Source organism: Phascolarctos cinereus, unplaced genomic scaffold (assembly GCF_003287225.1).
Source record: "Phascolarctos cinereus isolate Bilbo 61053 unplaced genomic scaffold, phaCin_HiC Scaffold_4;HRSCAF=312, whole genome shotgun sequence".
In the NCBI taxonomy this organism is placed as follows: Eukaryota; Metazoa; Chordata; class Mammalia; order Diprotodontia; family Phascolarctidae; genus Phascolarctos; species Phascolarctos cinereus.
Window position 1 is genome coordinate 89,968,968 of NW_027555847.1, and position 25,372 is coordinate 89,994,339.

Below are 25,372 nucleotides of genomic sequence, written 5' to 3' on the forward strand. Positions count from 1 at the left end.
AAGAAATGGAGAAGGAACTTGTTTTCAAATTCAGAAGGCTGAATACCCAGGGGTAACAGAGAGCCCAGACTAATTAAGAAAAAAGTTTTCCAGAATAGGATCAGCACAAAATTTAGAGCTGGGAGGGATCTCAGAGGTTATCTGGTCCCATTGCCTCATTTTATAGATGAGCCAGCTGAAATTGACTCATCCCATGGGACATAGGAAGTAAGTACCACAGCTGGGTCTGAAGCCCAGGGCCTCTGGCTCCAAATCCCGTGTCACCCCATACCACCTCTACCAGATTTTTAAATGTCTTAAAATTATAATAGACTTTCATTAGTAGCAGTAATAACACTTTTAAAAAGGATTTCAAGTTAGAAGGGACCAAATTCAATGCCCCCATTTTACAAATGATGAAATTGAGGCCTCGAGAACTCCAAACAACTTGATACAATTTGTAAGAGGGGAGCTAAGCCCAGGTATTAAGATTCTAAGTCCAGTGCTCTTTTAACATCAATAGTATAGAAGTACATATATGGATTTCTGGGATACCTTGAAACATACACATGTCCTCATATGCATATGTATACATATATTTATGCATGCATATCTGTTTCAGTATGTATATCATAAAATGAGCTGGAGAAGGAAATGGCAAACCACTCCAGTATCTTTGCCGAGAAAACCCAAATGGGGTCATAAAGAGCTGGACCCAACTGAAAAACAACAACCAAAAAATATATATAATGTGAGTATCTGCACAATGTCTAGACATATATGCACACATATTATAGACGTGTACATGTACAGTTACGGGTGTCGACATACACATGCACATATGTGTAGACATACACGTGCATATCTGTATAGACATGCACACATATATATGTTCACATGTATGCACACATATATTCCTTCTTCGTTATTAATGGAAAGGCTACTGCCTTTTATACAACCTTTTATAAAAGTGTTGGTCTTATATTCAGAAGACCTGGGTTTGAGAGCTGCTTCTACCACCTGGATCATAGGATTTAGAGCTGGAAGGAATCTTAACAGACCTAACTCAACTCTCGCAACTTTACAGATGAGGAAACTGAGGCTAAGAAATGTTAAATGGCTTGGCCACATTCCCACACATAGTGAGCATCCAAGCAAGAGTTAAACTCAGACTAGCTGTGTAACCATGGGCAAGTCACTTAACCCCAATTGCCTCACCAAAAAGAAAAAAAAAGTTAAACTCAGATCCTTTTATTCCAAATCCAACATTTTCCCCACTACATTGAATTTCCTTGTCTATAAAATGAGGTTAGACTCAATGAGGTTAGTTCCCAGCCTTTTCAAGAATGAAGACTGCTTTTTAACACATTTTTTTTTACAGACCTTGAAATGGTAGGAGTTGTATTATTAATAGCCATTGATTTGGAAAAAAAAATGCATGACTGGGTATGGACCCTTTGCAAAAACTGCATGATCTTGGAAAACCACTGTATTGTCTTTAATGATTTCTAAGGTCCCTTCCAGTTCTAAAAGCTGACGATCCCATTTCACAGTGTCGTTGGGAAGAAAGTGCTTTGTAAGGCTCTGAATGCTATAAAAATATGAAACTATTAGTTTCTGTTCTATATGTGTTATTATCCTATCTTATCCTATTATCCTTTCTACGCTAATTTCTTTTCATTGACAATGAAGAGAGAAAGGAAATTATTTCTCTAACATCAGACTTCCATTCTGAAAAATTTCATTGTAGAGGCAACTTCCAAATCAAAAATATAAGTCCTCACTCCCTAGAGAATGGAAAACCTGGGTAGGACTTGGGTCTCTGATGGTACTGAGGCTCCCTAACCTAAGCCTCTCATTACTTTTATATATGATTAATGAGGAAGATTATTCAACTGATTATCTTTCCATTCATCTTTGCAGTAGTCTTAAGGTCTTAGATGGTTAAGTTTCCAGACAGTTGAGGATTTCTACCTTTAAGTACCATTTTTAAGAAATGCTCAATATTTTGGATGGAAATCTTTCTAAAAGGTAATGCATGTTCCTGCCTTTTTAAATGGAGGGCACTGAACATCAGTTAACCTTTTCAGGATGACTCAGGGTCACTATAACTTCAATACTTATGGACTATTGGTTTTAAAGCTAGAAGGGACTTAAGCACCTTACAATGGGGGAAGCGGTATTTTCCTAATCTTAACATTTTGACATGCTATTTACTATGTAGCACATAGTACATGGAAGGGAAGAGGAAGGGGGAAACAAAGAAGAGGAAAGATCAAGAAACAGCTAGTAATCCAGTTTGACTGAGGAGTCAAAAGTACAAATTCCCCCTAGTGTTCACATTGTTGTATAATGAGAAGGGGAACACTGGATAAGAGAAACGCGCAGTTCAGAGTCACTTTTCTGATAAGACATTAAATGGAGGTCTCTATGTAGCAAAGATACAATAGACAATTGCCTGGTGTAACTCGATTACCCAAAGCCCTCAGTGGAGAACGCAAGCGGAAATTCAGTAAGTCTGGAACCTGGCTGGCCTCAGGAGAGAGTTCTCCATTCTAGAATGTTTATCTGAGTTTTCTAAGCCTCTGAAGTTCAGGTCACGATTCAGCCAATCCAAAATGTGATAACAGTAGTTGTCCTAAGGACTGTTCTGTTCCTTGTCCGTGCAGATCTGATCAAAGCCTTTGATCAAACACTAATCAATGGAAAATACACTTCTGAACCAGCTAACTAAGGCTCTCTCCTCCAGCCCACCTAGCAATGACCTGTGGCGGCAGGGGTTTTAACACTTAGTACTACGAGGCCCAGAGAAAGGCAGTGTGGCAGAGTGAACAGGGCTCTGGGTTTGGCATCAGGAGCAGAGCGCTACATTCCTATCCTAGGTCCAACATTTACTATCTATTCATGGAAAATTACACTACCTTTTTGACCCTCCGGATTGGTTTTTTGTTTTTGTTTTTTGTCTCTTTAATAGGGATATTGTTTGCTCTACCTGACTTATGGAATTATTATGCAGAAAGTGTCTTGGAAGTTTTAAAATGCTATAGAAATGGGAGTTATTTTATCATAGCAGGTACCCTAGCATACTGAAGTAGGGGCAGCTAGGTGGAACAGCAGAATGTGGAGCCTCATCTTTGTGAGTTCAAATTTGACCTCAGACACTCATTTGCTATGTGACCCTGGGCAAGTCACTTCACCCTATTTGCCTCAGTTTCCTCATTTGTAAAATGAGCTGGAGAAGGAAACGGCAAGCCACTCCAGTACCTTTGCCAAGAAAACCCCAAATGGAGTCACAAAAAGTTGGACATAACTCAACAACAACAAGGTGTTTTATAAATTACTGTTGATTTGACTCGCACTATTCCTCCCAGGATAAAGCAGCCTTTGATTTTGGGCTAAGTTGTATGAAGAAATTGAATTTATGCACATAACAGAGTCTGTCTGGCCAACGGGAGCCCCATCCTCGGAGCTCACTGGGCTCCCTCTGCCTTCTACTAGCCCACCCTCAGAAAGCAACTGAGGAGCTTGTGTCCAAAGTCATGTAATGGAATGGCAAGGCTTCCCAGCTCAGAGCACATGGAGGGATTCTACATCTAAGAAGGAAAGGCAATGCTGCCTTCAGAAGTGAACTTAGAATGGTAAATGCATTGTAGAAATGGCTTCAATTATCTTTTATTATTATTATTATCATCCTATGTTATGGAAATGCTTGTTTTATTATATATATGTATATATGTGTGTATATGTATGTGTGTGTATGTATATATATACATATATATACATATATACACATATACATATGTATATATACATATATATACATATATATACACATATACATATACACACACATATATATATATATATATTTAAAAACCTGCCTCATGTTTAAGTTCATTCTCCCTGGGTATACATGAAGTGGTAGACGGGAGAGTGTGACCCTAGGTATTAAGGAGTAATGTTTCTTTCTTTTTCTTTTTCTTTTTTTTTTCTTGGTGAGGCAATTGGTGTTAAGTGACTTGCCCAGAGTCACACAGTTAGTGACTATTATATGTCTCTGAAGTCGAATTTGAACTCAGGTCCTCCTGACTCCAGGGCTGGTACTCTATCCACTGCGCCACCTAGCTGCCCCAGGAGTAATGTTTATACTTCTAGTCTTCTCAATAAATATCCCTTTGTAAAAGCTAATTAATTTTAATCTTAGTTGGTTACATTAAATGGAGTGCTAATCACTGGCGATTGATATGGCAGAGAATACATCAGAGTCTGGGCTGAAAGATAGTAGTCCTAGAGCCCTGAAGGGTAGATACAGCCTTGCTTCAGGTCTCAACCCATCAGTGAAAATGGGAATTGAGAGAAGGCTCCTAAGAGCTTATAAGAGCTGCAGGCACATACATACATACATACAAACATACATGCATACATACATGCGTACACACACACACACACACACATACGTCTATTTACTCTTTTGGGATCTCCATTAAGTTATTCAACAAATACTCATTAAAAACCTGCTATATATTGAGCCCTATTCTAGGGAAGAGGGAAGGGAAAGGAATAAGTATTTACAGAGTGCCTACTGTGCACCAGGCACCATGCTAAGCACCACACAAATATGATCTCATTTGATCCTCATAAGAGGTAAGTACTGTTATTATCTTCATTTATGGTCTGAGACAAACAGAGGGTAAGTAATTTGTCTACGGCTACACGGCCAGTAAGCCTCTGAGGCTGGATCTGAATTCAAGTCTTTCCTGATTCCAGGCCCAGCACTCTGCCCATGGTACCACCAGCTGCCTGTACTGGACACTGAACAGGACACAGGGTTAAATGAGACAGAGTTCTCTGCTCCCATGGTGCTTATAAGGTCATCCATATTTCCAAAGTGACATGCCAAGTCCTTGCTGACTAACTCCCTCAAAGGAAAGGGACACTGGTCCGTGTGCATGTGGGAACTGTACTTCTACCAACCAGGCCAAACTTGTTGGCGAACACACAGTGATGGATGAACTGCAGGGACATTCCTTGAGCTTCTGTCTCCTAAAAGGGCCCCAGTGGAGGAATGGACGATTGGGAGAAAGGCAAAAAGAAAGCAGTTGGTTCTATCTACACCCCCCCCCCAATCCCAATCACCTGCTTCCCCCTCACCCCCTCCAATGCACATATTCTATGAGTCCAGCTGCTGGGCCACTGAAAACCATCTGCTGTTGACTACTCAGTTATGTGATTTGGGACAAGTCATTTCCTCTCTCTTAGCCTCAGTTTTCTCATCTATGAACTGAAAGGCATGGTCTAGATTATCTCAAAAGTCTTTTTCTTTATTCTACAATGACATGTGCTAGATCTCTACTTCCAATCCAATATTCTTTCCACCAAATCACACGGCCACTCCACTAGAAAAGCTCAGTGTCAACTGAACTCTTTGAACATTTCACCGTGTACCCCCTCTTCCAGAACACTTATTTTGTATCCTTTCTGGGATTCTCCCTTAAGTTGCACTTATATTGGCACTCAACACTCAAAGGTTGAGTCTCCAGATGGTGTCTGCTACCCCTAGATTCTAGAGTGTGCCCTGTAGGTATGCAATTCTAACCCTCACAAGCCTCCACTGGTGTGCTGCCCATTAATGATCAGCCAGTTGACACAATTGCCTTTCAAGGAAGGCATTTACTAAGGTGGCCTGGTAGGAACAGCAAACTTGGGGTGTATCCTCCCACTAATACAACATCTAGTGGAAGAAAAGACACTAACGGCGCATTGGGAGTGAGGCACACAAAGAGGGAATGCCTGGGCACCAAAGTTAACTCACAACTCTGATACTTCAGGAGAGTCCTCACACAGCTCTAACTAGCTTAGCAAGGCTAACTTTCTCAAGTGCACAGCTAGGTCTCTTCTCTGACACCAGGGTTTCCCCTCCTGGAAGTGGCTTCCTTCCTGCAGAAATGGCCCCTTTCTAATTGTGTCTGACTGGAGTGTGTCTCTGCTTCCTAATAGATACAGTATCTCCTACCACTCTAGTTCTGAAGCAAATGGCTGATGGAGGTGAAGGGGTAAGGGCAGGGAGGATAGAGAAATCCTCTCCTTTCAGAAGTGGTTTCTTTTCAGGGGTCAGGTTCCTCCTCCACTTCTGGCTCTCACCCTGACCTTTTTTTGTGTAGGCCCAAGGGGTATGACTGATTCTTTCAGTCAGTTACTAGGTGTTTACTATATAGAATCAGTTGCCTTCACTCAATGGCCAAGACTCTATAATCCTCTTAGGTTGATTAAGGAACTTCTTCACACATTGTTGTAGGGTTGGAGGAAAACTCTTTCACACCTCCTTCCCCCAAGCTAAAAATTTGCTGCCCCCAGAAAATCAATAGGGATGCTTTTTGGCAAAGTGCATGTAACACAGCTCAAAAACAATCCAGAAATTAACATTCTTTCACCATAATTAGTGCTCTGTGTTATCACATTCACTTCCAAATACGTGCTTTTAACAAAGCAGACATCATTTTATGAAATATATCACCTATCTCAGTGTTTATGAAGGCCTGCTCCAACCAAAAGACAGGAAGAAAAAGAAAAAAGGAAATCAAACTTCCCCCTTTCCTTTTCAAAGAGAAAGCCGGATCCCTATAAAACTACCAGCAAACATGAGGCTCTCTCCAGAGGGATTAAGGTGCCCACAATTCACTAGAAGTCATCTTCTCACCCTTTAGGTGAGAAACCAAATCATTTTGTCTTGGTGCTTGTATAATAACACAGGCCTCCTGGATCTAGAAGGGGCTAAGCCACTCATCCTTTCCCCCTCCCATTAAAGGATCTATACTGCTTCAGACCCACATTCACAGACCAGGTTTAACACTGGGGTAAAAATTCCTCTGGGTCCCTGCAATGCATAGGGTACCTACAATATTTCCTGGGATCCCCTTTCAATCCAAGGGAAATATACAAATGAATGTCTAAATTCGTCCGTCATGGGAACAACTATGCTATTTTTAAACTAAAATAAATTCAGAAAAGCCTCAAAGAAGTGTGCAGATCCCAAAAAGGGATTAAGCACTTGGGGTTGATTACTCAGGGTTTCTAGGCCAGCAGGCAAATCTTATCCTATGAAAAAAGAGTCCATAAGAATCTCAGATAAACTGATATAGATTCATGGCATGATTTAAAAAAAAAACTGCCAGGAAAAGTGGGAAATAGCCTTGTAGAAATTAGGCTTAGACTAATACTTTACATCATTTTGTAACACATTCTAAATGGTCACGTGACCTTAATATTAAAGATTATGCAATAAAAAATTAGAAGAGAAACAGAGTATATATCTCTTACAGCCATGGATTGGAGATCTATTCTTAACTGAACACCTTCTGCACAAACATAATTAGTGTACCTAGAATAAGAAGAGGAGCAATTGAATGGAAAAAAATAACAACTTTACATCAGATTTCCTTGTTAAAAGTTTGGTATCCAAGAAACAAACAATTAACAGATATATAAAACCAAAAGTCATTCCCCAAGAGGTGAGTGGTCAAAATATGTGAACAGTTCTCCAGATAAGAATTTTCAAATTATTAACAACTCATATGAAAGAATGCTCCAAATCACTCATAATAAGAGAAATGCAAATCAAAACACCCTTGAGGTTTCATCTCACCATCCTTGTAAACTGGCAAAGATGGCAAAAGGTAGGAACAGTCAATGCTGGAGGGTTTACGTGAAGATAGGCACACTAGTACATTTTTGGTGGGTCTGTGAATCAGTACAATAATTCTGGAAAGCAATTTGGAATTGCGCAAATGAAATGACTAAAATGTCCATACCTTCTGACCCAGAGAGTCCGCTACTAGGCTTATATCTTAAGAAGGCTATTGCTAAGAAGAAAGTTCCTATACACACCAAAATACTCATAGCAGCACTTTTTGTAATAGCAAAAAATTCAAAACCAAGTAAATGCCCAACATTTGGGGAATGGTTAAACAAATTGTAGTCCATGAATGTAATGGTATGTTACTGTGTTATAAGAAATAACAAATATGATAAATACAGAGAAGCATAGAAAGATATGAACTAAATCAAAGTGAAGAAAGCAGGGCCAAGAAAATAATACACACAATGACTACAACCTTCTAAACTGAAACACACACACACGCACGCACACATACACAAACACACGCACGCACACACATGCACACACACGCAAAAAGTAAATCTGCAACATTACAAAGAACATTCATGACTAAAAAAACAAGAGCTATGAGAAGACACTCTCATCCCACCCCTTTGCAGACATGGGAAGTCTATGAATATGATACTTTGCACATATTTTAGCCTTTTCCTATATGTTGATCAGTTTTGTGATACTTTTTCTTCATTTTTACTTTTTTCATCTTTAAAAATATTATTTGTTAAGGAGTGGCTCTCTTGGAGGGAAAGGAGAAAGGACAATAGGGAATATATTGGTGATGCTCAAAAACCACACCAATAGAAATTTATTTTTAAAAAATGACCATGAATAGTTTTCATGGTATGCTCTAGGCAAATTGCAAATTGGGCAGCTAGGTGGTATGATGTGATAGAGTGCCAGGCCTGGATTCAGGAAGGCTCATCTTTGTGAGTTCAAATCCAGCCTCAGATACTTACTATATGACTCTGGGCAAGTCATTTCACCCAGTTTCCTCAACTACAAAATAAGCCAGAGAAGGAAATGTCACACTTCTCCAGTACCTTTGCCAAGAAAACCTCAAATGGGATCATGAAGAGTTGGGCATGATGAAAAATGGTAATATCATCATCAAAATTCAAAGAATACAAAATCCATACTGCTCATATTAGTTTCCATACTCATAATGGGTAGAATAATAAATAGATATTAATACCAATGTATACAACCATCCAAATGTTATCTCAAAGAGACTGATCTGACTTGTAAAGGAGGCACCCTGGAAAATGGGTGATACAACTACCGCTTGAAACAAAAGGAAAAACACGCTAACTTTTCTCTAGTGGACCCCCGAAAAACTAGGTTATCCAATAAGGAAAGTCCCAGATGGAGAATCATTCCTGTGGGATCCTAGAAATGCATGGAGGACCCAAATGTGTCCTAGATGAAGTCCCTACAGGGTTAACACCAAGTTGCATTTCCATTCATAGACCAAATCACCAGAGGGTGGCTACAATTCCTAGGTTCTGGAGTGTTCCCTGAGTATATATATTCATAACACTCAAGAGTAGACACAGCTCTCAGCAAAAGTATTTACTAAGAAGGCATAAAAAGAATAGCAACTGTAACACATCGCTTCAAAATCACCCTGGGGGTACGCTCTCCTATTAGAGGCAGCTAGATGGCTCAGTGGATACAGTGCTAGAACTGGAGTCAGGAAAACCCAGGTTCCAATCCAGCCTCAAACACTCACTAGCTGTGTGACCCTGGGCAAGTCACTTAACCTCTGTTTGCTTTAATCACACCGGAGAAGGAAATGGCAAACCACTCCAGCATCTTTGCGAAGAAAACCCCAAATGAGGTTACGAAGAATCGGACACGACTGAACAACAAGAGATATTTTCACACTAAAGTATGAATGATTACCAGTTCTTTAACAATGGGAAGCCTCTAATATAGTGGAAAGAGTCAGAGACCTTGTTTCCAAAAATCCCAACTCAGGTATTTAACAGTCTTGTGACCCATGTTACCTTGAGCACTAACCTTACCTCTCCTAGTTTCCTTACCTATAAACTGAAGGAGCGGGACAAGACAATTAAAATCACTCACTTTAAGGAGCAGGAAGCAGTGTTTGTTTTTTGGAATGATCCCCTGAGGAAGGCAGCACAAGCATCCTTACCCCAATTTTATACACAAGGACATAAGCTCCGAGCAGTTATGACTCGGGCGTGGTCATACAGCTAGTCAGTGTCCAAGTTCACTAGATGCTCACTACGGGACCCTTAACATTCTAACATCTATGACCCTATGATTATCCATCTGCTCAAATTCTTTTAGAGACTTCAGACTATAGGCAATTATGAGACAAGAGTTTTAAAGGCAATTACAAGGATAAATTATTTCACCCAAATGAAGCCGACAGTACAACAAAAAGATTTAAATTAATAGACACAGAGTCTCCTTCAGGTCAAAACATAATTCATACCAAGATTCCTTCTATTGTCCTGGAGTTGAACTGCTTGGTTACTGAATCTCGGCCTCCTTGTGCCTGGATCTTTGCCAAAGCTGTCTGTAGCTGAAAAAAAAAACAAATGATTTGACTTAATATTTGATTCTATTCAGCAATTATCCAGCTAACGTAAAGCACTTTGATGCTAGGGGGTAGGAAGAGAAGGTTGGTTTATAATTTAGCATTTATATTTTTACTTTATGGTTTCAGAATATTTATAATTGTTATGTTATCATTTTTCATAAAACTACAATGAGGAAGGAAACTTGGACAAGAACACCTACATTAAGAGTGAAGGAGAAGAGGAGACAGAAAAGGGCACAGAGGAGTGCTAAGAGAGGTGGGTGGTAAGAGAGGTGAATGGTTAAGAAAAACCAACATGAAGAGTTTAAACTACTTGAAGCCAGACACACTCCACAAAATTCACTCAACAAACCTTTCTTAAGTGCCTCCCATATGGAAGACACTATGTCTGTCATCAGGGGAGATGGAAAGGTAAATAAGATATAGTCCCTGCCTTCAAAGGCTTGGAGTTTAATAAGGGTGATAAAATATGCACACAGATAAACATAAAACAAATCAGAATATGTCAAGTGCCTAGGAGGAGAAAAAAAGTGTTGTCAGATCACATAAAGAAGAGGTTTCTTCCAGCTAGGAGAAACAGTGAAGGCTTTGTGGAGGAGGTGATGTCTGAGCAGAGTTTTAATGGGTGGGCAAATTGTCAACAGGTAGAGAGTATTTCAGATGGAGGCAGGGATAGAATTATGAGCAAAGACACAGACTTATTAAAGCAATGGATGAGTCTGGGGTAAACAATGGTCTGGTCTCACTGAAACAAGAAGTATATGAAAAGAACTAGCAAAAAAAACTAGGTTGAAGTCAGAATGTGAAGGCTTTAAATACCAAGCTATGGAGTTTGGACTTTTATTTGGTAAGCAAGAACAGTTTTTGAGCTGGGGAATGGTGTGATCTGATATATGAATCAGGAAAATGCTTCTAGCTGTGATGTGAAATATGCTAGGGAGTAGGAAGAAAATGGAAACTCATAACAATATTACTGCAAGAATCTAGGCAAAAGAGAATGAGGGCCTTACCTAGAATGATGGCAGTCGAAATAGGAAGGATGAGAACAGTGAAAAAGATATTTTGGAAATGGAACTGATACTTCCCCTATTTACTTGGTAAATAATGGTCTGGGTAAGGGAAAAATTAAAGATGATGCTCTCTGTTGGGAGGATTTAGGGAGCTCCTCCAATTGGTCCTCGTCACTGAGCTATGTCCAAGCTAGACTGACTGGTGACCAAAAGCCAGGGGAGATGGATGCTTGTCCAGGGAGTCCTCCTACCTCCATAGTGTATAAGAGCAAGCTCTAGGAATGGCTCACCCCTTTCTTCTGTACAATATCTTCTTTGGATTTTCAGACTCAAGCACAGCAAAAGGGGATGGGAAGGCACAATTTCTCCTTTCTATTGCCTAGGAGCAGAAAACAGTAATTTTCATGAGAAGTAGATGACAAGTGGCTTCTGCTTGCCCAGGACAGCCTGTGAAAGGAATTCCTGGACCTCCAGTACTTAGGTGCTTTCCTTTCTCCTTTCTGAGCACAGGTCAAAGACCACAGTTCCTGACACTGGCCTTTCCATGCAAGTTCTAGAGTTCCCAAGAGATCTAGAATTCCTGAATTTGAGAGTTCTGGCACTAGCTTCCCAGAGGAAGAAGACTTCTTCAATGACATGCTTGGAGAAGAAAGAGGACCCTCAAAAGATGATTGTTCCTCAGCTGAGGGACTGATGCCCTACTCTGGACAGAGGCATCAAAGCAAGAGAGCTGGACTGACTCTTGCCAGCCCAGCCATTGCAGGAAGGTCCTCACACAGAGGAGGGCTGAAGTGAATGGAAAATATTTCTTTAGCAGTCCTCTAAAGTGTTGTTACCTTCTGGCCAGGAAGACGAAGGGTGCAGGTGAGAGGGGGGTCTAATGGGCTACTGAGTTCCTTTATTTTTCTGTATTTGTTCACAGGCTCTTAAGAGTCCTTAGCTGAGAAGAGCTAGGTAGTGCAGTGAATAATTGATCACTGGGCTCGGGGTCAGGAAGATCTGAGTTCAAATTGGGCCTTAGACACTTCCTCAACTGCAAAATGGGGATAATAATACACCACCTCCCAACATTCTTGTGGAGATCAAATGAGATAATGTTTGTAAAGCATTGAGCACAGTGCCTGGCACAAAGTAGGTGCTTAATCAATATTCGTTTCCTTCCTCCTTTCTTTGCATCCTGTGCACTTTCTGTAATAGGTGAAGCACAGTTTTCTATGTACAATATTCATATTGAGTGACTAGTGAAGAGTTGGGGCACTCTGTTACCTACCTTGGGGAAAAACCCAGGAGTCTTGTCTAAGCATTATTCAAGAAGTTTCCCCCAGAGTTTGTAGGGCTGGGGCATGAGCCAAAGGGAGATAATGACCCTTCAGGGTCAGCCCCCAGGGAACCTAAAGTCCCTTGGAGAGGAGGGGCCTGGTTTACAGTTGACACAGGAAAGTGTAGGACCAGAAGCCAGGTTGTAAGGGATGAAGAGTGATGTGGAAGAAGCTGGAAGGGCATTTATTTAGGAAGTGGGTTGGTGAAAGGAAGAAGATAGTCAGCAGCCCAAGAGAACAGCAGGGTGAAAAAAGGCGTTTCTGGCAGAGGAGAAGGAAGGAGCCAGTGGAGAGGAACAGATTTAAGATGTAAGGGAGAGAGAGAATGATTGATGAAGAGAGGCCCTGGAGGAGACAAGAGGGGCAAAGGTCAAAGACCCAGGTGGAGCAATTAGCCTTGCCATAAGGTAAGCAACCTCCTCAGAGTGAAGGGAGAGGAGAGGATGGCTGAGGAAGTTTTGAGATGTGCAAAAAGTTCCTATTAGATGATCTCTGTCTCAGTCGAGGAGGAGGCGAGGTCTCTTGGGTTTGGAGGTGGGGAGCCTGAGGACAAAAGGAAAGATCTGCAAAAGGAACTGAGCAGAATGGGAGACCTCCTTAGACTTAACTCCCATTTCCATGACACTTTAAGGCTTACAAAGCACATTACTCAAAATGTCCCAGAATGTGAAGAATACAAGTATTGTTATATGTTATTCACATTTTACAGCTGGGGAAGGTGAGACTCCCACCGATAAAGCAGGGCCCAAAGGCAGAGCTGAGATGCTAACTCAAGGTCCAGTCCTCTCGCCTCCACACCTTGATTCTCAAGCTTTCTTAAGGACTGAAATCACACAGTGACACAGGTGAGGGGTACTCAGAGCTGCAGTCTTGTTTCTACTACTTCCCAGTGATGCCCCCCTAGACAAGTTACTTGCCCTTCTAGGCCTCAGTTTTCTTCGCCAAAAAATAAGCACTTTAGACCAGGTGACCTGGACAGTCCCTTCCGGCTCTAACGTCCTTCCTCAGAAGTGCCCCAAATTACTTCATCTCTCAATACTAAGCAGCACAGCCTATTAAACTGGTAGCACTTCCCCAGTGCTTCTATTAAATAACCAATTATTGGGGAGATTCAGGTTGGGTTTTTTTTTCTTTTGCTATTTCAAAGTCCAGTCTTTCAAGGAGATCTCTGACCATGCCCCAAAATTTACCCCATCTAGACCAACTTATCTAGTTGTTGTCTCACCCAACCAGAAAAACTTTACAAAGAAAATCTCATCTGGTTGACATCCGGCCCATTGTGTTCTAGTCTGAGCCATCAGTCATGTCCCCCCCACCCACCTCTCATTAAAATAGGTCTGTCTCTCATTAGAATATTTATTCTTCTCATTAATTGTTAACCAGAGTTGATTGCTGCCTGTCAGGAATACCCACTCTTCCAAGGACATACAAACATCAAGAATTCACCATGATCAGTCTTTGGCATTTGAGAGTGCTACTGACCCCTTTTATCAATTATCTGCTAGCAATAATTAATAAAAATGATTAATTACCCAGAAATGATGTCTCTCAAATTTTTTATATATCAGACCAGGAACCTGTTTCAGATCAACTCCAAGCAATGCTTAATGATGAAAAATTTAAAAAAATGTATCTTTTAGCCCTGCCTTAATATCCTCTTCTGACATGTCCTTGCAGTGAGAAGGGGACTCTGGGCTCTCAAAAGTAATGCTAATAGAGCACAAGCTTTCACAGTTCTTACTAAGCTGGAAAGACTTCAAGCATAGGTCCGTCCAGAAATAGACTGAATGTCATCCAAGCATCAGCCCAGCTCAGAATGGGAAGGCTCATCACCAGAGGGTCAGCTGCCAAAGAGGAACTGCACCCTCCCCACCAGCTCATGTAAATGTAGAGCAGATCTAAGTCTATGGAGTTATGGAAGCAGATGATAATGGTGACAGCTGGTGTTTAGAGATCATTTTAAAGTGTAGAAAGTGCTCTGGAGACATTCTCATTTCATAGAATCACCGTTTTTCAGAATTGTAAAGGACTTCCATGGCCATCCAGTCCTAAATATAGCCTACCCAACAGGTGCTTTTTACTTGTACCACTTTTACTATAATACCCACCACCCCTTGAGGCTTCTCACCCCACTTCTGGACAGCTCTAAGGGCTAGGAAGATTTTCCAGACATCGGATCTGAAAAAGAACCACCCTAATCCCTCAGGCTTTTGAGTAGGTTATGAGGCAGTCAAAGCTTCTCTTCTCCAGGCTAAACGTTCCCATTTCTTTCTCCTATAGCAGGGTTTCGAGGCTTGCATCATCCTGGTGGCCCTCCTCTGTGCTCCTTCTCAATGATCCTTCTAAATGTGTGCCAGAACAGCTCACAGTACCCCAGATGCGGTCTGGCCAGGACAGAGGACAGTGAAGTTATCTCCTCTCTTCGTGAAGGCCAAGATCCTATTCACTTGCTTTGTCTATTATATCACTTTTTTTCTTTTTTGCCTCATTGAGCTTGCAGCCTGAACCTCATAATGACCATGTGAAGTAGGTAATACAGGTATTATCTTACCTATTTCACAGCTGAGAAAAAACAGATATATGGAGAGGCCAAGTGATTTCCCCAAGGTCACATATCTAGAAAGTGGCAAGCCCAGATTGAAAACAAGACAGATAAACCTATCAGTTCAGAGCTATTTGACAGGAAAGCACTGGCTTTAATAGAGTGCACTCAAGCTAAAATTTAGGTGTGCCTGTGGAATTTCCTTACTACATGTATTGAGACAGGGAAATATGTTTGCAGGGAAGACTGTAGAATTTCCTGGGAGACTTCATTTTTGTTTTTGTTTTAGGATAACATGATGATTTTTCCCAAATGGTTTAGATGCAGCTCGGATTAAAGAACCTCCCAAGACTCCTTCCAACCCAAGGACTCAGTGATTCGGAGGTTAATTGCAATGCAGGTGAAAAGCATCAGATTGACATGAATCCTCCATTTAGCCACAGGATAGGTCTATGAGCACAGCTTGAAGTGAGACCACCTATAGAGAGCAAAGCTTTCTTTTTATTGCTCCCACCAATATTCTTGCCAACAGTGAAGATTTTATAGGACAAGGGCTGTAGAGCTGTAGAGTGGTGTTGTCCAGGGCCCATCAACGGGCAGGTTCTTAAGTCATATGTTAGCTGTTTGAGCCATAAGCCCCACCTCTGGTCTCTTTGCTCTGGTCTCCTAACAGCCACCAAACAAAGTAAGTTGATGCCAGGGCTCTTGGGGGCTTACATATGGTAGAGCAAAGAGTTTTGGACTGGGAGTCAAGAGACAGTGTGGCAGAATTAGAGACAGAAACCCTGGGCTGGAATCCAAGCTCTGTTACTTACGATGTTTCACAAGGCCTTTTCCCCTTTCTGGAACTGGTTTCCCATGCTGTAAAATGAGATAGAGCAGCTGGGCTTGGAATCAGGAAGGCTCATCTTCATGAATTCAAATCCAGCCTGAGACACTTCCTAGCTGGGTGTGTGACCCTGGGCTAGTCACTTGACCCTGGTTACCTCAGTTCCTCATCTACCCCAAATGAGGTCACAAAGAGTTGGATGTGACTGAAATGACTGAATAGCAACAAAAATGAGATGGTTGGACTAGATGATCTTTGAGGTTCCTTCAAGCTCTAAAAACCGATGGCCTGGCTTCTAGTCTGGTGTCCAAGCCACAGTCTCAACAGCACATTTAAGTCAGGACAGGGCACAGCAGACCCAGTCCGTGACCTTGCCAACACATCAGATTACAACTATAATATCCGCTGGGCCTGATTGTCTCTCAGAAAGGAACTAACAGAACTAAAAGAGAGAACTGGATTCAAATCCTGTCCCTGATACTAACGGTGACCATGAGTTAAGTAACACTTGGCTGCAGTTTCCTCATTCATAAAATAGGGAAAATAATATAATGTCAACTTCACAAGGCAGTTGTGAGGTTCAAATGAAATAATGTATGCAAAGCATGACATAAAAGTCAGCTTGTCTTATTACGAGGCGCCATCATAGCAGGGTTCTACTCTTCTTCAAATCCCCTACCACATAGTGCTGTGTTTCCAGTGACAGCCCAGAGCAGTCCATCTGTGTGTGAGCGGCTTGGCCATATCACTGTCCTTTGCCATGACGCTTCATCAGCTCACTGCTCATAGCTTTGATGCTGACAGTAGTAGTCAGCCCAAACTCATAAGCCTCACCTGTAGGGTCACAACTCCAGCCATCTAGACATTTGGCTCTTTTTACCAGGCCCTGTAGAATTTTGCTTCCAAAACTCTGTGCATGCTCCACCTGGACACAATCTTCTTTTCTTTCTGGACCACAGTTTACCTCCCTGGTACTTCTCCTTGCTGATACCATGCACTTGGATGATGCCTGAGAGGTACCTGGGGGGCTGGAATGCCAATTAGACAGGGATCATGAGGTATCAGATGGCTCACCTGTTTAAAAGCAGGCCAGGATAAAAGTGAACAAATCCTGTGCTGGCCGTGTTTGAATTCTATGCAACCATCCTCCCTGGATCCTCCTTTGCAATTTTCTTATGCTGACTTGGGGTCATAATGTCCTCTCTCAGGCCTCTTCAGGTCTTCGTGTTAGAACCTGCCTGTTCCCAGCCTTGGGTTAGGAATTCTACTCTTCAAGCCCTTATGTTAATGACCTGGCTTGTCTGTGGATGGATGCTTTCTGAACTCAGTCATGCTATGATTTCAACACTTCAAAAGATCTGAGGTTTCATCAGTACAGGTACTCCCTCCATAGGTATAGATCACAGCCCCACCATACCTCATAGGATATGACTTGCTGTAATGTTCATCACCTGGCGTCGAGCTTTCTTGGAATGAAACCTCCCTACACTTGTCCTTGGACAACAGACACAGAATCCCTCAAAGGACCTGGCTTTGAAGCCTGTTCAGTTTGGAAGGACCTCCCAGAGCTTGCAATTCATTGGCATATGCTTGAGAACCCAAGGTCTCCTCCCCATCCTGATGAGACTTTGGAACAGGTAGAAGCCATGACACAGTTTCATCATTTCACTGCTTTGAATGGAGTACATGCTGCAAAGATTCTTTTAAAAAAATAAGTGAATGTTGAAACCTTTCTTCTTTCTATCCAGTGATCTGGCCATGTACCTACTACTCTTTCCTGAGGCCTCAAGTACATCCTTTAGCTAGGAAAACAAAACAAAAACAAAACTCCAAAGGGTCACTGGATGGATCATTATCAGATTCCAAGGTGGATGTGAAAATATACCTTTTTTTCTTGGAAAGGTGCTGATCAGCAAGGCCATCATTGCCCACTTCACTTCTCTCTCCCTTCTAATCTAGCCTTCTGATCACTGCCTGGATAACATTCCTTAGGTACAGATTTGGTCATGTCATTATTTTGCTTAGAAATCTTCATTGGATGGGGGCAACTAGGTGGTGCAGTGGATAGAGCACCAGCCCTGGATTCAGGAGGACCTGAGTTCAAATCTGGCCTCAGACACGTAATGTGTGACCCTGGGCAAGTCAGTTAATCTCATTGTCTGCCCCCCCACCCCCCCAAAAAAGAAATCTTCATTGGATCCCTATTGCCTATCAAGAAAAATTCAAACATCTTTTCCTGGTTTCCAAAGGCCTCTACAAGCCCTGCCCTTTCAGATTTATCTCAAATTACTCTCCTCCAAATTCTCTACACTTCAACCAAACTGGACTACTCTCTACCAGCCCCTTTCCTACAAGACTGGGTGTGCCTATGCTTAGATTCTTCCCTTTTTTGTCCATTTAATTCCTTTGTTGTTGTTATCATTCAGTTGTGTCCCAATCTTCATGACCCTAGTTGGGGTTTTCTTGGCAAAAATGCTAGAACAGTTTGCCATTTCCTTCTCCAGCTCATTCGACAGATGAGAAACTGAGGCAACCGGGATAAGTTTCTTGCCCGGGGTCACACAGCTAGTAAGTGTCTGAGGCTGGATTTGAACACAGGTCTTCATGACTCCAGGCGCAGAACTCTATCCACTGTACCACCTACCTGCCCATTTAATTCCTACCCAGTCCTTTAAGACACAATTCGAATGTCACCTTTTTTGGCAAGCTTTGCAGGGCCTGTCTTGATTTCCTCCTGGTGTCACCAGCACCTAGCACAGTGGCTGGAAAATAGTAAGTATTCAATAAAAGTTTGTGGTCGAGCTTGAAGCTTTTCCTGATTCTCTTCTACCCACTACACCCCTTACATTTAATAATCTTTGTCCTCAGACTTCACATGGCACTTTGTGACTTTCTAATGCAATTTCCACTCGATATTATGTAATTATCTGTTTTGCCTCTCTACTAGACTATAAGCTACTTGAGGCAAGGAATTTTGTTTGTTTGTTACTCTCCCCTAGCACTGAGCACAGAACTCAGCACACAGTCAGTGTTTAATAAATTTGTATCGTAGAGGCAGTTGAAAAAACTAGAATCTCAGAATTAAACCCAAGCCCAAATGGACCCAAGCAAGTCCTGCTTGGCTCAGCTTATTATCCTTATGACTAAGGGAAGATGATCCACTTAGATGTGCCTTCGCTCATAATAAAGGAGAGTTTCACATTAGATTCTGAAGAGTGGATAACATGAAAAACCACAAGGCATAGTAAAGTGAAATGGCAACTAAAGAATTACATTTGCATTTTCTGAAGCAAATTAGCAATTAGAACGGCTGGCTTGCTACTCATTTTGCTTCACTGTTCCCCTCTGGTCCTCTCTGGTAGGCTCCCTTGATGCCTGCAGAGAGAAAGGCGTGGCCACCGACTCAGCTCACTTAACTGGAACTCAGGCAGAGAAAGCCATCCAGCATCACCAGAATGATGTCAAGGTACTGAAATGATCAAAACACCTCACTTCTCTTTCCAGATCTCGGACTTGGTTGTTCAGTTGTTTCACTCTGGTCTTTTCACTTTCTGTCTCAGCTGTCAAGTCTCGGTTCTTCTTAGATAGCTCCACAATCTTGGTCGCGATTACATCTCCGGCCAAACCAGCTGTCCCTGGATAAAATAAAAACATAGCCCTCTCACACATGGAACCCCAGAGCTCTCCTCTGGCATTTCTCAGGCTGAGTGCTCTGTTGGGACTCTACAGCACATATTAACCCCGCAAAGTAGGCAGAGGTCAGAGCTCATCAGACAATTCACAGCAATCCAAGAGTTGCCATTTCTTAGGAGAAGAAGCATCCTTCCCCTAAGGATTCCATATATTAAGAAGGGCAAAGACTATTGTCCTCACTTTATAGGGGAGGAAATTGAATCTTCAAGAAGTGACTTGTGCAGCTAAGTCTTGGAGCCCAGACTCAAGCACAGGTTCCAAGGTTCTTCTGGTTCTAAGACTTCTGCTCTTTCCACCAACTGACTGACTGTATCATGTCGATGAAACCTATGAGTGTTACACCCTTTGAATGTGAACATGGCTGCTTTGGGATCCTATAGACTCTAGCTTTAAAATATAGAAAGATAATAGGTGAGCACTAGAAGAGTCAGCGACCATCTAGTCCAACCCTTTCATTCTGGAGATTGAGAAAATTGGAGTCCAGAGACTTTGGGAGTTGTTATAGGTCACACAGGTAGTTTGTAGTAGGTTTGTGATGACAGCCTAGATTCTGGGACCCCTACTTTAGGAAGGACCTCAGCCATGCCTGCCTCCCTTCGCTCATGCCTGCACTCTCCAGGCATTTCCTCCTCCTCCTCCTCCTCCTCTTCCTCCTCCTCCTTCCCTTCCTCATCTGAGATATTTTCCCCCAGTCATTCCAAGTTCCTAGCTATAGGTATTGCCTCCTTTATTAGAATGTAAGCCACTTTGGGGTAAGAACCTTCTAGCTTACTTGTATTTGTGTCCTTAGTGTTTAGCACAGTGCCTGGCATATAGTAAGTACCTAATAAATGCTATATCTAGCTAGTTAATAGCAGGGCCAAGATGTGAACCTAAGCCTGATTACTCTTAAATCCTGGATTCTTCCCACTACACCAGAGCACCTATGATGTCAGACATCAAAGTTTCAACTTTGGAAAGAAACATAGCACAGTGGGGAAAAATGAACTGGAAGTGGAAACCAAGAACTCTGGATTCAAATCCTCCAACTCTCACCCACTTGCTGTGAAACCTCAGACAAATCCCACGCCATCAGTGATCCTCAGCTTCTTTATCTAGGAGGAAAGGCCTAAGGGATCTTCGAGGTGCCTTCTGATTCTGACTTTCCATGATTCTATCCTTAGTGAGCTCCTAAGATTTTGCAGGAATACTTTTCGTTGACGTTACAAAATTGCTATACAGACTGAGAGTGCCACCTGGTGGAAGATGGTTATACTCAAGCACAGCACAGACTTCATAAGATCTAAAGCTGTAATCTAGTCCAGCAAATACCACCGGGGTTACAAGAATTGTGTCAAGGAGGTATGGGGAATACAAGGTAAATAACAATATTACCCTATTGAAACATTCCAAAAGTAGTACTGTTTAAAACAATGGACTGAAGAAAGAACAGCACAGAGGTGAGTAGAGGCGGGAAGGAGGCTTATATAGCATCTAAAAAATTTGAAAGATACTTGAAGGAATAATTTCTACTGACCAAACGCAAAAGTATGAGATTTGCAAGCCAGAGGCTAGATCTCAGAACCCCAGTTTCTTCTTCTGGTTTGTGGTTCTTTGCCTGATTACAGATGACTGAGCATCAGCCCTGATATAGACATTTCCAGTCCTGGAGGCCACCTTGTGAATCTGAAAGGTCCAGAAGTTCTAGGTCCCTTGAACAAAACTGACTGATATTAGGGGGAGAGCTCTGTCCCTGGCCAGGGTTGCCAGAAGACAGGGAGGGGGTAATTATGGGTGGACAGTGCAGAGCTGAAGTGAAATGTGAAATGCCAATTAAGCAGTCCCACAAAATGCTTTGTTTTCATGGCTTTAAGATTCTACCTCCTAGGATAATATAACAATATGGAGGACACACTTGTGTGAAGTTGTCACATATGAGAAACAAAGAGGTCAGTGTGGCTGGATTCCAGAGTGAGGGAGGGAAGGTAGAGTAAAATGAGGCAGGAAATAAAATTTTGGACCAGATTATGAAGGTCTTTAAAGTTCTGGGTTTTTTCTTTTCTTTTCTTTTCTTTTTTTTTTTTTTAAAGAAAATCTATTCTAGAGACAACCACTATACTTGATCAAGCAGGGGAGAGACATGGTCAGATCTGCAATTAAAGAAAATCAGTGTAGCAGCAGTGTGGAAGATGGACTGGAATGGAGAGAGACTTGAGACAGGAAAACCAAGTAAGGCTGTTGAATTAATGCAAGTGAGAAGTGATGAAACGTGTTAGCTATGTGAGTAGAGAGAAGATGGAAGCCAGACGTGTAGCAGAGCAAAAAACCAGCAAGATTTGGCAACTGGGCAAATGAGGTGAGATGGTGAGTCAAGGAGAATGTAGACAGATGGATGGACAGAGAGACAGAAATAGGTAGCAGATAGAGAGGGAGATATAAAGATGATAGGTAGGCAGATAGATGATAGATAGATAGACAGATAGGTAGATAGATAGATAGATAGATAGATAGATAGATAGATAGATAGATAGATAGATAGATATGATAGGTAGATAGATAGAGATGGTAAGTAGTTAGATAGATAGATAGATAGATAGATAGATAGATAGATAGATAGATAGACAGACAGACAGATAGAAGCATTTATTATGTGCCAGACACTGTGGTACTATCAGGGATACAAAAACAAGAAGACAAGGTGTTCTATACTCTCAAGGAGCTTACATTCTGAAAGAGAGAAGGAAGGGTCCCCATATGGGGACCTGGGCAGGTGGGGTGGAAGTGGAACAAACTAGAGGGTGACCTAGCAGTGTAAAGTGAGTGACATGGTGGGGTCTTCTCATGATATGTCAGTTGCAAGCAGGGACTCACCATTCACTGAGTTGGCTTCAGGGTAGAATTGTCCCTCAGGGGGCCAGGCAGTCAGAGTAGAGGTAGAATAGACCAGAAAGTGAATCGAAAGTAGAAAATGAGCAAAGGTTTCAAATGTGGGAGACTGAAAAATGGTAGTCCCTTTGACAAAAACAAAGATAAGTTCTGTTTTGGACATGTCAGGTTTAAGATGCATAGCAGACATCCAGTCTGAAATATCCAATAGGCAATGTGAGGCCAAATATGTGACTCAGGTGCATAGAGGTAATAACTAAACCCATGGGAATTGATGAGTACTTAAACCCACAAAGAGAGAATGTAGAAAGCCCCTGGACAGAGCTTTGGAGCCACGTATAATATGGATGATAAACCAGCAAAGGAGACTGAGGAACAGTTAGAGTCCCAGAAGTGGGGAACCTTTGGCCTTGAGGCCGCATGTGGCCTTCTAAGTCCTTGGGTGTGGCCTTCTGATTGAGTCCAATTTTTATAGAACAATCCCTTTATTAAGGGGATTTGTTCTGTGAAGTTTGGATTCAGTCAAAGGACCACACTTAAGACCGAACATGTTACCAATAGACATATGGGAGAAAGAGAATCAGGAGCAAGCAGTGTCATGAAAGCCCAGAAAGATGAGGCTACCCAAGAGGGAAGGGTAGTCAGGAATATCGAATGCAGCAGACAGGGGAAATCTGGTCCTTAAGAGATAAGATTCGAGTGACTTTGGATAGAGCAGTTTCAGTGAGTCATGAGGTCAGACTCCAAAGGATTGAACAGTGAGAGGAAAGGAGAGGGAGGCCGAGAGCACAGATTTTTTTTTTCTAGGAAAGATATACAACAGTAGTTTAAGGGATTGGTGGTATGTAGTGAATTTTTTTTTCTTTTAAGGATGGAGCAGATGTGACCATGTTTGGAGGCAGAAAGGAAGGAACTATTAGAAAGAGGGAGATATTAAAGATTAGAGGGAGAGATGATTGAGGTTTCAATCTGCTGGGGAACTTGAAAGGGGGTGGGTTGAAAGGCACATATAGTTTGGTCTTCATAAGATGAAGGGCCACCTCATCGTCACAGAATAGGGAAAGTGAGAAGAGAGTAAAGCATGATATCAAGAGGTTTTGAGATAAAGGGGAAAAGATGGGCACTCATGTTGAAAAGAGACAATTTTCTAAGAAAAGTAAGAGATGAGGTCTTCAGCTGAGAGAGTGGGGAGGGGAGGCATGGAAGCCTTGAGGACAGAAGAAAGGTAAGGAACAGCCTCTGAGTATAGTGAGAAAGGGAATAGGTTAGGGAGGAGTAAAAGCATTGCCTTTTGGGGAAGCTAAGTGGTGAAGTGGATAGAGCACCAGCCCTGGAGTCAAGAGGACCTGATTTCAAATCCAGCCTCAGACACTTGAGACGTACTAGCTGTGATCCTGGGCAAATCACTTAATCCCAATCGCCTTGCCAAAAGAAAAAAAAAAAGCACTGCCTTTCCTCAGTTTGGATCCAGTGGAAGTTGCATAGTTACATATGATGTGCCCAGTTAGCACGGCTATGAGACGTCCTCAGCTCCACCGAGCAGCATGAGGAGCAAATGGTAAGAGCCATGTGGAGGTGAGGTTTGACAAAGAATGAGCAACAACAGGACAAGAAGGTGAGGGATTCTAGAGTAAAGGAGAGTACAGAATTATACCAGCTAACTATACAGCCAACACTGGAAAAGAAGGAAAGTGGAGTCATAACAGGGGTAATGGCCTGAGAAAACACTAAGCTCAGAGAGGAGGGACAATGAATCAGGAAAAGAATAGATTTAAGGAGAGTGAGGTATTGAACGAGATGGAATGATACATGTGGTCAGAAGGAAGACTATCAGAGCATTGGGGTTTTTTTTCCCTAAATTAAAGAAGTGGAACACCTGTCAGTAATGTTGAGCTCCAGGATGTAACCATCCCAATGGTAGCTAAGATATGGAGTAAAAGAATAGGACGTGGAATTTAAGTAGACTGAGGACTGGGAAGTTAGGGGAAGCTGCGGGATCATCAATATGGATATCAGAGCTTCCTGGCATAAGAAGAGGAACTGGGAAAAAGAGGAAGATGGACCAGTTGCTAGACTCCTTGAGAAAGGAAGGGAGAATTATGTGGGGGGGCAATATACAACAGCTATTGTGATCTCAGTTGAATGGAAAATTTTAATTGTGTGAACTTCAAAGAAATTGCCGAGTGATAGGGATAAAGTGAGAGTCTGAAAGTGGTAGAGTACGACAGAAAGAAGCCCAGGATGATGTGAAGCTTGTTCACTATGGAGAGGGAATTCCAGAAGGCAGGACTGGAATGGGAATGGGAAATGGAATGGAATGGGAAAAGAGAGGTAGAGATTGGGCACAGTTTTCTCCTGTGTGGCTGCTGATTGATTAACATAGGGAGAGAAAAACAGGTCATGGAAAATTGTTAGGGATAATAGTGGTAAGCAATAGCAGATCAATAATAAAGCTCACAGTCTCCCAGGGTGTCAAGACTTAGTCATTCTTTACTTTTCCTCCTGTAGGGGGGGACGGGGGGAGGCAAGGAGAGAAGGGCTGGCAGTCAGGGCCATGCTGCAAGCCATGTGCCCCCATAGGGAGAAGACACTGGTCTCCTTCAGCAGGATGTTCCTCTTCCTCTTCCTCCCTGCAGGGCTGGGGAAAAAGTTGGAGAAAGGAGATGGTGTTGCCAGGACGGTGGCAGAGGAGCAGCCATCCCTCCGGCTGACCAGATCCAGCTTCTCTGATGTACAGGTCTGGTCAGGTCAGGTCACTCATTCAAGGCCCTTCTGTTTTGATTTCCCTTCCATGTATTATGTGCTCCAGCAAAACTGAGCTGCTGGACCCCCTTGTGCTTTCCTGCCACCATACCTTTAAAAGCTCACTCATTCTAAGCTCTTCTCTATGACTA

The 25,372-nt window shown here is 42.2% G+C and overlaps 1 protein-coding gene and 1 long non-coding RNA gene across 2 annotated transcripts in view; one reads left to right on the forward strand and one right to left on the reverse strand.

Moving 5' to 3' along the window:
- The window catches only part of CCDC13 (coiled-coil domain containing 13), a 123,379-nt gene that overhangs the window by 79,968 nt on the left and 18,039 nt on the right, over positions 1–25,372 (reverse strand). The window contains exons 4-5 of the mRNA XM_020999130.2: positions 19,413–19,555; positions 10,113–10,202 (exon numbers count right to left, since the gene is read on the reverse strand). Coding sequence (XP_020854789.1) covers positions 10,113–10,202; positions 19,413–19,555 — 233 coding nt within the window. The remainder of the gene's footprint in view (positions 1–10,112; positions 10,203–19,412; positions 19,556–25,372) is intronic.
- Positions 11,852–14,080, forward strand: LOC110217014 (uncharacterized). Its single transcript, XR_002326941.1, has 3 exons — positions 11,852–12,094; positions 13,259–13,394; positions 13,933–14,080. It is a non-coding gene; the product is annotated as an uncharacterized LOC110217014 (long non-coding RNA).